The sequence below is a fragment of the Eupeodes corollae genome, chromosome 1 (assembly GCF_945859685.1).
Source record: "Eupeodes corollae chromosome 1, idEupCoro1.1, whole genome shotgun sequence".
In the NCBI taxonomy this organism is placed as follows: domain Eukaryota; kingdom Metazoa; phylum Arthropoda; class Insecta; order Diptera; family Syrphidae; genus Eupeodes; species Eupeodes corollae.
Window position 1 is genome coordinate 15527275 of NC_079147.1, and position 13672 is coordinate 15540946.

At 37.2% G+C, this 13672-nt stretch overlaps 1 protein-coding gene across 1 annotated transcript in view; it reads right to left on the reverse strand.

Moving 5' to 3' along the window:
* The window catches only part of LOC129945575 (uncharacterized), a 30814-nt gene extending 23040 nt beyond the window's left edge, over positions 1–7774 (reverse strand). The window contains exons 1-2 of the mRNA XM_056055435.1: positions 7396–7774; positions 6679–7296 (exon numbers count right to left, since the gene is read on the reverse strand). Coding sequence (XP_055911410.1) covers positions 6679–7296; positions 7396–7774 — 997 coding nt within the window. The remainder of the gene's footprint in view (positions 1–6678; positions 7297–7395) is intronic.
* Positions 7775–13672: the final 5898 nt, after the last annotated feature.

The following is a 13672-nucleotide window of genomic DNA, read 5'->3' on the forward strand; positions in this document are numbered from 1 at the left end:
TTGAAATTAGTGGACACGCTCATATTTTTGCTGATGTTTCGTTATTAATAGCCCGCTATAAGGCCACCTGCCGTTTTAACTTTACTTAGGCAGTTATTGTAACTGATCCAATTTATCGAAATAAAAATTTAAACATTTTTTGACTGTTCAACGTACTTACTTACTTAAGGTGGCGCTACAGTCCGGGGCGGACTCGGGCCTCAACCAAGAAGCGTCTCCAGCCAGCTCGGCCCCTAGCTAGCTGTCTCCAGTTTCGCACGCCAAGTTGGTTGAGGTCCTCTTCCACCTGGGTGCGCCACCTGAGTCGCGGTCTTGGTCTGCTGCGCCGTCCCTCGAGATTGGATTCGAAGACCTTCCGGGCTGGAGCGTTGATGTCCATCCGCTCTACATGACCTAGCCATCTAAGCCGTTGACTTTAATTCTGCTAACTAGGTCAGTGTCGCTGTACAGGCCGTACAGTTCGTCGTTATATCTTCTCCTACATTCTCCATCTATGCGTACGGGACCAAAAATCACCCGAAGAATTTTTCTCTCGAAGCAGCCTAAGACGGTCTCATCTTTCTTTGACAGGGTCCAGGCCTCAGCGGCATAAATGAGAACCGGGATCATAAGTGTCTTATAGATGGTGATTTTACATGTTCGAGAGAGGACTTTACTTCTCAATTGCCTTCTAAGTCCAAAGAATCAGCGATTTGCAAGAGTTGTTCTTCGTTTGATTTCAGCGCTGGTTTCGTTGTCTGCATTAATAGCGGTGCCTAGGTAGACAAAGTCCTTAACTACCTCAAAGTTATAGCTGTCCATGGTGACGTTTTGTCCAAGACGTCGTCGTTCAGTGTCCATTTTTGATGACAGCATATACTTGGTCTTGCCCTCATTGACCACTAAACCCATCTTCTTCGCTTCCGTCGCAATGCTCAAAAACGCTCCATTGACATCACACTTTGATCTTCCAATTATGTCAATATCATCTGCGTATCCGAGTATTTGGATGGACCTTTGGAAGATTGTGCTTCTAGTGTTGACGGTTGAGTTTTGCACAATTCTTTCCAGAACGATGTTGAAGAAGTCGCATGACAGTAAATCGCCTTGTCTAAAACCTTTTTTGATATCAAATGCATTGGTAAGATCTTCACTTCGTCAAGGTCGGGTAGGCGGAATTGTTGATCTGCGTCGCCAAGGCTGAGTGGTTCTATCTCCCTTACAGCGGAATTCGGTTCGTCATCGCAGTTATATAATTTGGAGAAGTGATATTTTCATATTCTCAGCATCGACTGTGGTTCTACTACGATGTTCCCTTGATCGTCTTCACAGGCTTCAGTTCGTGGATGGTACCCTTGGGAGGTTTTTTTTACCTTTTGGTAAAATTTACGAACCTCATTCCTGTTGTGACATCCCTCTATCTCCTCGATCGCGCGCTTTTCATGCTCTCTTTTTTTCCGTCTAAGAAGCCGGTGGTCCTCTCTCCTCTTCTGCTCGTAGAGCTCGCGAGCAGCTCTAGTTCTTTTGTGCAGCGCCGTTTTGCATGCCTCTTGTTTCGCTGCGTGCGCTTGCCGGCATTCGTCGTCAAACCAGGGGTTTCGCTGTGGTGGTCGTGTGAAACCTAGCACTTCAGAGGCGGCATCTCTGATGGCTGCAAGGCAATGTTGCCACTGGTTTTCAATGCTTAATGCAGGAAGCATAGGACTCCTTAAGAGGTTATTAGAGATTCGTTCGGAAAAGGACATGGCAGTCTCTTGCGATTGTAGCCGTCTAACGCCGAATCTTCTCACAGTACTTCCTTGCTTTGGCTTGGATCGGGATATTCGTAGCCGTACCTTGGCTACAAGAAGGTAGTGGTCCGAGTCAATGTTGGCCTCTCGGAATGTTCGGATATCCTGGATACTGGAGAAGTGTCGTGCGTCGATCGCAATGTGGTCAATCTGGTTGCGGTTGATTGATTGATCAGGAGATTTCCATGTCCCCTTGTGGATATTAAGATGTGTGAACTGCGTACTAGCTACCAGAAGGTCTCGCCCCGCAGCGAAATCAATCAGACTTGAATCCTTTGTCGGAGGTGGTGTCGTGCAGGCTGTATCTCCTGATTATGCCACCAAAGATGTCTTTTCTCCCTAGCTTGGCATACAAATCTCCTAAGACAATTTTAATGGCATAGCCAGGGCACTGCTCATTTGTCTTGTCCAAGAGCTCGAAGAATATGTCTTTAGTGTCTTCATCTTTCTCCTCTGTTGGGGCATGCGCGCATATTAGGCTTATGTTTGCGATATTAGCCTTGATGCGGATTGTCGTGATGCGCTCGCTCACATTGTTGAAACTCAAGATTTTTGCCTAGTTCCAACAACAAATCCACACCCAAATAGACGCTGTCTCTGTTCTCGGTAGCAGTCGCCGTAGTAGATATCGCAGTCTTTTAGTTTGCGTTTGCCCGGTCCATCCCATCGCACTTCTTGGATGGCTGTAATATCTGCCTTGCAGCAGTTTATGGCTTCCGCTAATTTTTCGGCTGCACGTGGTCTGTTAAGGGACCTAACATTCCACGTACATATCCGAAGTTCGATGTCCTTATTTCGTTTGCGTGGTTGTCAACAGTGAATTCGTCTGTATCCGAGGCTTGTTTGTGCTTCGAAACTATGATGTTCTTACGTGGCCAGGAAGTCACCCCGACGGCACAACCCCCAACCTGGAGGGCCAGATCTGTAGTATAACTCCAAGGAAGGGGAGCCGGCTAAACCGCTCCTTACAGGCCTGGGCTCCGAATATGTCGAAGAAGCCCTATAAGGTGTTCACTAAGATGTTCAACCTAAGGTATTGGAACTGTAGACGCCACCGTTGATTCTATCTCGAGAATTCGTCCGCTGTCGCCTGGATAAGGAGAGGTGCCTTAGTGGAAACACCTCTCCCCCTCTCTCGTTTGCTGCCCCCAACAACTTTTCACTGGGGTTGGAACCCAATCTCCAGTTGAGGTACTAGGCACCCGATGTTTACCGCGGGGAGTAGAGAGTAGGAGTTGGTAGACAGAGGTGGGTTTTGAGAAAATCCTGTGGACGCTTGTGTCCTCTTGAATGCACATGTCTACCATTTGAACACCGACTGTTTAACGTGCCTAGAATTTATCTAATTTATTGTACCCCATATATTTCACGAACGAATAACGGTAGAGACTTTAATTAAATTTTATGTGTAGTATGTACTGGGACATAATACCAAAATAATATAGTTTAAAAACAAAATCAATAATCCTTGAATTTTTTCTAACAAAAAAATGTTATTACCTCATGAATAATCTTATACACCAATGAATAACGTTTTGACATTTGGTTAAATTTTGAAAAAAATAGAAGTAACAGTTTTTAAATAAAAAAATAACACTAATAATTTATTTTGAACTGGAGTATCTTGCCAACAATAAGAACTATTGCCTTCAAAATAACATTTCTTTTATATAATTATATAATACAATTTTTAGAAAAATACACACCTAACAAAAAATTTCAAATATTTCGAGAAATCTACAAACATAAAACAAAATTCAGGCTTCCGGAAATTACGCCAAAATTTTTTTTTCCTAGGAAAAAATCCCAAATTTTTCTGTCAAAATTTCGGAATTCCAGTCATTTTTTCATAAAAATTTTTTCCATTTACAAAAATGGAAAGAAATTTGTTTGTATCTCACACAAAATATTGATATTTATTATTGCCGTTTGAAAAAACCAAACCAAAAAACCAAAACCAGACTTAAACCGTAGTGAAAATCTTGTGATAAGTGTTCGAAAAACTAAAGCACTTTTCTGAACTCGTTAAGTTCCTTCTTACCTTGAAGTAAAGAAACTTTAATATTTAAGATGTTGGGATTAATAAGTTATATGCAGAATCGAAACCGTTTTCGTTTTTTAAGAAAAATTGGGAATACGAGTATTTTTGTAGCCCATAGTTTTTACGACAAACCCAGAATTGTCGACTTCGCTTCTATTTTTTGAATAAGCATTTCACAAGACTTAATGTTTTTAAGGTTTATTTAGCTCAAGAAATCAAACCAGCTATAACCAGCAATTACCTCCAATAACATCGCTGATTGGGTTCTTAAAATGCATTAAAATAATAGAAAAATTATCGTCATTTTCACTTAGGAGGATATTTTAATTAACAGAATTGTTCCATATTTAGGGCTCGAAAATCGAAAAACTATTGTTTGAAATCGTTTGCTTTGTATTGTAAGTTACATACATCTGTTTATAAACTTATTTGAAAATAAAAAAGTACTAATGTCTTTAGTTTTACAACTTGAACAACTTTTAAAGTTGGAGGTTATTGAGTTTCATTGTATCCAATGGAATTGCACTTAAATCAATTCAAATGTTTAAATTAGGTGTTACAAATACGATTCATTTTATACATTTAGAGCATTTTTGTGCAGAATTAAACGTGATGTTGTATACATAGGTATGAAGTTATGCGCGCACATGTCAACATTTTTGGTATGATTGAAATTTCAACTAGGGCTTGAATACATAATTATGTTGACTTGAATGTACACATAACTGTTTACGAATCCATAAAAAGAATTTTATTCATTAGATGGATATATTGATACTAAATATGTAACATAATCATACATAGTTGCAATAAAAAGTGATCAATTGAATAGCTTTAGATTGATTAAAGGTTGTTTGTCTAAAATTGAGATTAGGGGTTTTGATTCGGTGGAATTTAATCTGATTTTTGCAATAAATGTTACCTTTTTGATGCTCAAAATCCACATGGTATATTAACCTCAAGCAATTACATCTGTTTATAGCAAAAGGAATGTATGGTAGATATTGATTATCTTTTACGTTGCATCAAATGACTATGAAAAATAACTTACCGCCAATCTTAATAAAATACATGACTTAGTCGCACGAGTTTGCGCCTTTATCCGAGTGTGTTCAAAAATGTTACATAATGTTTTAGGATTTATTTATTTATTTTAAGAATTAAAACAAAGTTTTGTCTTCAATTTAATTTTTTAATCTAGGAATATTTGTAATATGGAGTTAATTAGTGTTAAATTTTAAATTAAAAAGAGGCTAGGTTGCGACCCACACTGACAACTTCCCATCCCGTTTGTCGATTTGTCTTGCTTAAAAGTTTGTTTATATGTACTCGTATCAATTTTTACCAAATATGCTTACTATTTTTTTGTAGATTTAATTTTTTATGAAAAAACGGACATTCCAAATTAAAAATGATTTTCAACAGGGAGCGCTGAATTCGCCGATTCTCGTCAGCATTTACACCAGTCATGTGATAGTCTGTTTAGCGAAGGCGTATGCCGACCACCGACGACCTAACTGCGTACAGAATGGCCGAGAGGTTGAGGTTTTTAGAATTGAAGCGTGATTTCTACAAGATTCTGAAAAACCTCCTGAAGTCGGAGACAATTATGCTTCGCGGTACGTTGGCTGGGGCCAAGAGGAATACGTGCAAGATGGTCATCGTTGATCTTCATGGAAAACAATTAACGATTAAAAGTGTAATGAATTACCTCGGTATCTGGTAAGATCAGTATTTATATTTCGACAGCCATGTAGTTTAGTTTTATTGACTTCTTTATTTCTAAGAATAATAACATTACATAATATTAATTTCTAAAGCCTAATTGGTATGGCCTATTTGGCCGTCTACCAGAGTGACATATTATAATATGAATTCATTGAAAAAAATTCAGAAATTGTTAAAATTTGTTTTGTTTACTATTTTATATAATTAAAAATCTTCTTCAATAACATAGTTGTAAAGTCCATCCCATCCCTGGTCGCCGTTGAGAATGCTGAGCATTTCTCCTTCTTCCAAGTTGCGTTTGTTGAAGTATCTCAACCGAATTTCAATCAGAACAGGACATATTGCAATAAAATGAAATGTATCTTCACGCGCTTTCAAGTTACAGAGACTACACAGTAAGGGCAGATCTGGTCGGTGGGGTACAAAGTTGAGACTGAGCAATTCTCCTCTTGCTTTGAAAATAATATTTATTTTATTTAATGAGTTCTTATTTAGAAGGTACGAGTTCTGTTGAAGGTTATAGTTAAGACAATTATAGTAGCATCTAGACAGAGAAGAACTGGCTTCCGATGCATATCTCTCAAACAAGATGCTTCCAAACTTTTCGAGGATCTCATTGAAATTTCTCCTTAGCATTGACGGTTGTTCCCTTGAGGATATGTTCATGGTTGTGCCACATGTTTCGGCGAGGTTAGTCCATTCTTCGAACATTTATCCTTTTCCTTGGATTGCTGCTCTTAGAACTTTTTTTGGTATCCGATTACCATCCATTTCAAATATCTTTACAATATAGTTGAAGTGTATTGCGAGGGTGTCCATAACCAAAGGTGGTGTACCTGTTTCTAGGTAAACCATGTAGTCTGGGGTAGTTTTTGGTAGACAAAGTATTCTTTTCACAAAATATCTTAGGAACTTTTCCACAGATTCAAAGGCGGAATATCCCCAAACTTGCGTTCCGTAGAGCAGGATTGACAGGGCTGTAGAGCGGAACAACTTTTGCTTAGCACTGTGTTCAACATACCTGTTTCTGAAGCACCTTTCCCATAACGAATAGATTGCGCGCTTGGCCTCCGCCAATTTTCCCTCCAGATGTTGTCTGTTATTTCCACTGCTCATTTCCTGAATATCTGCCACCCCCACCTCTGAAAATCATCATCTTCGATTTTTGCAAATTAACTTCCAGATTCCATCGATTGCAATATATCTCAAGCCTGTTTATCATCAGCTGCATGCCATCTACTGTTTCGGAGAATAGCACGATGTCATCTGCATACATAAGGGCTGGAACAGTCAATCCTTCTACAGTGATTCCACCTCTCACTTCATCAGTAATATCATTTATGAAAATTATAAATAGGAGGGCGCTAAGAATACAGCCTTGCTTAAGACCAGTTACTGTTGCAAACTCCTCGGATATAGACTCGCCATCCCAAACGTTTATAACTTTACTTGACACACCTGATACAGAGAGCTTGTAAAAGAGAGCTTGACGGTCGACAGAGTCAAAAGCTGCACGGAAGTCTATAAAGAAAGCGTATAATTTCTTCTGCTTCCTTTTATAAAGATCAGCAATGTTCAGCAGTGAGAAAATATGGTCTATGGTTGAATAACTTTTCCTGAAACCAGACTGGAATTCCGATAGAATGTTCTTGTCCTCCACCCACTTCGACAGTCTGTTGTGAATAAGTCCAGCAAATAGCTTAGCGCAGGTGTTAAGAAAGGAAATCCCTCTGTAGTTTGCTGGGTCCTCGTAGCTACCTTTTTCGTGAAGCGGAAAAATAATTGACTTATGAAAAACTTCCGGAACAGAGGCACTTTCGAAAATTCATTTGAATTCGGATGTTAAAAGAAAGATACATTTTTCCGTGGCGTGTTTGAAGAATTCAAAGGGGATCCGGTCATCCCCTGGGGCTTTGTTTAATTTTGCATTTGCAACAACTTCTTTCACTTCTTGGATCGAAAAAGGTGCATCTAAGTACTCATCGAGGATCGAGGGAGCTGCATATTGCACCAAAGGACCATTTGCTGAGCGATTGAGAAGGCTGATGAAGTAGTCTCTAAGATCAGATGCCTGCAAACCCAGAGCTATAGTATTTATTTTTCCATTAAGATGCTTAACAGCTTTCCAAAACTCTGAAGATGAGCGGGTGTTATTTATAACAGCAATATTTAAATTTTCAAAGGAAACTCTCTTGGCATAACATAATCGTTTGAATTTCCTATTCGCATCAGCCATGTAAATGCTTTCGGTCTGAGGAAACGGCTTTTTAAAAGCAGTCGACTTGACCTAAGATGATAGGAAATTTGCTACAGGGCCTCATACGGTCAATGATCGTTTATGGTTGCCCTTCACGGTTCAACGTTGCCCCTTTTCAAATGGCTGAATCTTCTTATGTTTATCTAACGGGGCTTGAATCAACAGAATTGACAATTTCGTGATCAAACTCGTTGCGAATTCACATTTTTTTTTAATAAAATACAATAATAAATTGAATTTATCTAAGGGCCGAAAGGAATTAGTATTACTGATTTTGTTAAAGCCTGTGACAGCGTGCATCATGGTCTTCTCCTACAAAAGCTTAGGATGTTAGGATTGAATGCTCCATTTTTACAGTGGTTAGATTCATACCTTTCTGATAGAAAACAAGCTGTTAAAATAGATGATTGTGTTTCAAATCTTAAAGACGTGGTGTCGGGTCTTCCAAAAGACAGTCATTTGGGTCCACTTCTTTTTATAATCTGTATAAATGATTTACCTTCTGTTTTTAGATTTTGTATCTGCTTGATGTACGCCGATGATGTGAAAGTTTTTTCAGCAACATCTTCACTTGAAGATTGCTTATAAATGCAGCTGGATATAAACAATTTTCTTAATTGGTGCAACTACAATCATCTTCAGCTGAATTACCCGAAGTGTAAAATTTTTAGTGTATATAAGTTTTTATCCCTTATTGACTTTGAATATAAATTCTATGATGTTAGTCTTCTGAGGGTAATTGGAGTAAATGATCTTGAGGAGTTTTTTGATTCAAAGATTGACTTTAGATCTCATGTTAATTATGGTATCAAAAGGTAATTTACTTAAGCGGAACTGCACAGATTTTAAGGATCCAAATACTTTGAAGACCTTATTTATGTCTATTGTTCTACCTATTTTAGAATATTGTTGTATCGTCTGGTCTAATTTTTATGGAAATAATATTTTGAGAATAGAAAGAGTTCAGAAAAGATTCACTCGTTATGCACTTCGAAAACTTAAGTAGGTCGGGCCTTTACCAGGTTAGAAATCAAGGCCCGCTCTTATTGCCTTAAAAACGCTTAATTTTCGGAGACAAGTCAACAGAATAAATTCTTGTGATTTGCTTTCACTAATTCCATTGCATGTTCATCACCAGTTATTCTTGAAATATGTCGTTGATTAATTAACTAAATGCAATCTAAAATTCCTTCTTAATATGTATACATCTTATTAGCTTTTTTATTTTGTAGTAATTAGTAATTGTAGCAGATCTTCGATCAATTGATGAAACAAATAAATAAATAAACTAACTAACTAAGAGGGTCCGTATGGGACCATTAAATTAATTTTATGTTACAATTAATAAGGCTAGTTTTATGAATTTCTGTCTACCTTTAAGATAATTTTAAGAAAGAATAAAAAAAAATGTTTGTCTCGCCAAGATTCTTTTGTGGAAATTTATGACTATTTTATAAAAAATATGGGGCAGTATACTCTTCATAACTTCAGAATTGTTGGTTTTTAATGCTTTAAGACACAGACCTCAGACGAAACTGTAATAAAGTCAAACAGCGTAATCTTAGTGGTCAATTGACTTAGCCAAGATACGAGTTAAGAACGCTTCTCACCCAGTGTTTGATGAAGGGCATATCGTCCAAGTCAAGATCTTCAAACGCCAATGGTCAAAAAGAAGATGTTCGACAGGTCCATGCAATAATGTAACATTTGGATCATTAGCAACATTTGTACCTTCATTAACAATATTTTCAACTAAGCGTGCGTTACAATGATGACCTTTCTGAAGCGAAAGGTTCAGTACTTTAAATACACTCCTTAAATTTTGTAGGAGTAAGCTAAGTAGAGTGTGATACGGACAATTTTTTGTATGACTTAAAAGCACTTAAGTATATTAGGAAACAAGGAAGGATTTAAGAGGAAATAGAGGGGAACGTTAGTCTTAAAGTTTTGAAACCTAAAATTGAAGGGAATAATTAAGTTCTCCAACACATTCAACATTCTCGAATTGCGGTTGAAGAAGAAATCTTCTTCTTAGGCATTAGGTCAAAAATGAAGCTCTTGGTTAAAATTATGGGGAGTATGAGATAAACTGGAAGTGCAAGTATTATGCCTCAACTGTTTTAAGGGGGATGCAACTGCCTAACAATATTTGTAAAAATATCGGTAAAACAAAAAAAGCATGAAACATTACGGCGGTGTTCGAGCAATGGAAATGTTTCAGTTAAAGTTCTATAGCCTATCAGTTTCAAAGCCCTTCTTGGATTCTATCTAAAAAGACTTAAACATGTTTTAAGTTCACCTGCAGAAATATGCTTGTTATATTCAGGTTGTGGACGAATGAAGGCTTTGTAAATTACATTGCATTTTTGGCAGTTCGAATATGTGAGTTGTTATTTTTAAAAAAATAATATCAAAAGGGCTTTAATAAATTAGATTCCTTGAGTAAAATGAAGCATCAATATCCACAGCAAAAACTTGATGAAACCGAAAGAATAAATTATTCAATTAAAAGAAATATTATTTTTCTTTAATTTTTGAGTTCTTTTTTGTCATTTAATTTATTGATAATTTAAATTAGCATAAATAAATAAAAATAAATCGTCTTCACGTACTAACTGTCAATCTTGTTTTCTTATCGGTGATTTCTTTTACACAAACGTCTGCCTGGTATTTTCAAGTTCAAGAAATTTATTTTTATACTTCTACCTAAGACCAAAATTTAGTATTGGGGGTAAACATTATTTTTTACATACGTGCTTATTTCTTTAATCAAGAAAAACTCGTTAAATGGCAATAAAAACTTTTTTGTTGAAGGATGCGCAAGAACATCATCCATATGTTGAGTTGTTTTTGCGATACACTTTTAAAAGTAATTTGTTGAAAAGTAATTGTACCTTTATATTGTTTGACCTTAGGTAATTAAATTCAATTTTAAGTTTAAAAACCAAACAACGTAATAGATAGGTAAAGTACAAGTTTGGCTTCATCTGCATTAAAAGGTGAATAACCGTTCAATAAAATATGGAATAACTTTTAGAATGGCTACGATTTAAGAGATAAACAAGACGTTTTGTTTAACCTTTTGTTATTTATTGGTCAGTAGATTTTTAACACGAGTCATGTACTGAACCTAATAAAAGCTTGGTGGGTGGTGGGTGTTGCCCAAACTCAATTTGATTTTTATTGGACTTCTTTATTAGGTATTAAATACCCGTGAAATATTTTTATTTTTATATACATAATTATAAAGGAATTAAAACAAAATTCAATGAAATTATTAAATGACCTTATCGTTTGAATACGTCCGCCCAGAATTGTTGATTTATAGTACAGAAACAAAGGATAAATAGAAAATGTTATTAAAATGGATTAAACATTTCAAAAATGTTTTCGCCCACTTCCAAGAAAATATTAGATATTTGTTAACTTGCACTTCCACATATTTGCAATTTTTGTTCTTTAATTTTAAATAATTTTATCTTCGAAGAAATTTAATCAAGGCAAAACAACAAAACATAAAACATCTTTTATAATAACTAAAGCGATAAATGTTCATTTAACAGCAAGATAGGTTTTTTATTGCAAACAATGGCAGATACATTTTCATTTAATGTTTGTGTAAAAGGATAAAATAACCGAACGAGCTTGAGGAATTTCCCAATCAAAAGCAGTTTGTAATGCGTAGGCATAGATGAGACGTCCGTCTCCTAGGTCGTCTAAAAAGTAAGTTCCTAATAGTGTTATTCTTTATTTGGCTAGGCTTGGGCATTTGTATAGAAGGTGGAAGGTATCTTCCTCCGTCCTCCCAATAAGTCCAATAAGTTGTGACCCTTTAGCAGACCTATTTAAAAGAATAGCTGAGGCCTACCTGATGTCTGCGATTTCAATTACCTTTGGGAAGTTCGTTCATTTATCTGCTCTATTGGCAAACATATGGCTTGGACTATGCATTGATCCGTTTTTGGCCAATTTGTCTGCCTTTTCATTACCGTTACAGTGTCCTGGCGCCCAACAGAGGTTAACCGTGTTGTTTTTGCTGATTAAACGAAGCTTCCTACGGCATTGCTTTACCAGTCTTGACTCTGTGACAGTGGCAGATGTGATTGCTGCTTGGCTGTCAATAAATAAGTCAATGCATTTGTCTTCCAAATTGTTAAAGTAAATTGATTTTTCAATTGTACCGACTACTTCATGAAGTGCTGTTTCAACAGATTTGCCTTTCATATAAGCATGTTGGGTCTGTAAAAGAGAATTATCATTTAGTTTTTGTTGAATGTACGTTTTTACTAATGTTTCTAAAGTCTTTAGAAGAAATTAGGACAGTCTTATAGGCCTGAAATCTTTCGGTTCAATGTGAGAGGGCTTTAAGGCTTTTGGAATGAAGAAAACGTTGACTTCTCTCTATCTAAGAGGTATATAGGTTATGTCCTAGAATCTTCTGAATATATTCGTTGAAATCGTTACAATTGAGTCCTAAAAGCATGGGGAATCATTGGGATACTAATAATGACACTTCTATAATGTACTCTTTGATTATCTTTGCTTAAGATTCCCCTTACGTTGTGGCCTTCAATTAGTAATGTAGTAGTTCTACAACCTGATCTCAGTGCTGGTGTTGTTTTCTGTGTTTAAATACCTCAAAGTTATGTCTGTCGATAGTGACGTCTTGACCAAGACGTCGGTGTTGTAAGTCCTTTCTGGACGACAACTTTGTCTCAAACCTTTTTTGAAATTGAAAGGTTCTGTTAAGGTGTTTCCAACCTTTATGGAGCAGCGTGAATTCTTCATGGTCATCATGCGCAAACGCACGAGTTTGCCAGAGATGCCAAAACTAGACATGGCTCTATACAGCTCGTCCCTGTAGATGCTGTCATATAGGACCTTGAAATTGATGAAAAGATAGTGGATGTCGATTTGGTGTTCTTGGGTTTTTTTTTCCAGGATCTGCCGTAATGTGAATATTTGATCGACTGTGGACTTTTCTGGTCTAAGACCACACCGATAAGGACCTATCAGGTTGTTGACGATGGGCTTTAGACGTTCACATACTACGGTAGAGAAGATTTTATAGACGATGTTAAGTAGTATGATTCCTCTATAGTTGGCGCAGTTTAGAGAGTCTCCTTTTTTCAGGATTGGGCAAACAATACTGAGGTTCGTTCATTGGGCATGCTTTCTTCCGACCATATCTTACAGATAAGTTGGTGCATGCTCCTAACCAACTTATCTCCAGCTGCTTTAAAGAGCTCGGCATTTAAGGCATCGCTCCAATGGCTTTGTTAGACTTCAGCTTAGATATGGCAATCTTTATTTCGTCAAAGTCAGGAGGACGGTATTGTTGGTTTTCGTCGTCTATGTTGAATGGATCATCCCAACTGACACCGGAATTCGGTTCGTCGTCGCCGTTATACAGTCCTTCCATATCCTCAGCATTAATTGCAGTTCCGCTATGTAGTTTCTACTTTCGTCTTTGCAGCCTTCGGTTCTAGCTTTATGTACCTGTGAATTTGGATTCACCTTTTCATAAAACTCCCGAACTTTATTAATGCTTTAAACCTCTCAAGATTTTCGACTGCAGGCTTCTCATACTTTCTCTTTTTTCTTCTGAAAAGTCGGTGTTCCTTTTGCTCAAACAGCTCGTGAGTAGCTCTCGTTTTTTTATGCAGCGCCGCTATGCGTGCCTCTTGTTTGGCTGCATTTGCCTGCCGACATTCCTCATCAAACAAGGGATTCCTTGTTGGTGGTTGCTTAAAACCCAGCACGTCAGAGGCGGCTTCTCTCATTGCATCTTGGCAATGTAGCCATTGGTTCTCGATACAATATGTTGGCGGCAGAGAACATCGAGAAAGGGTACTTGTAACTCAGTCGGAGAAGGAT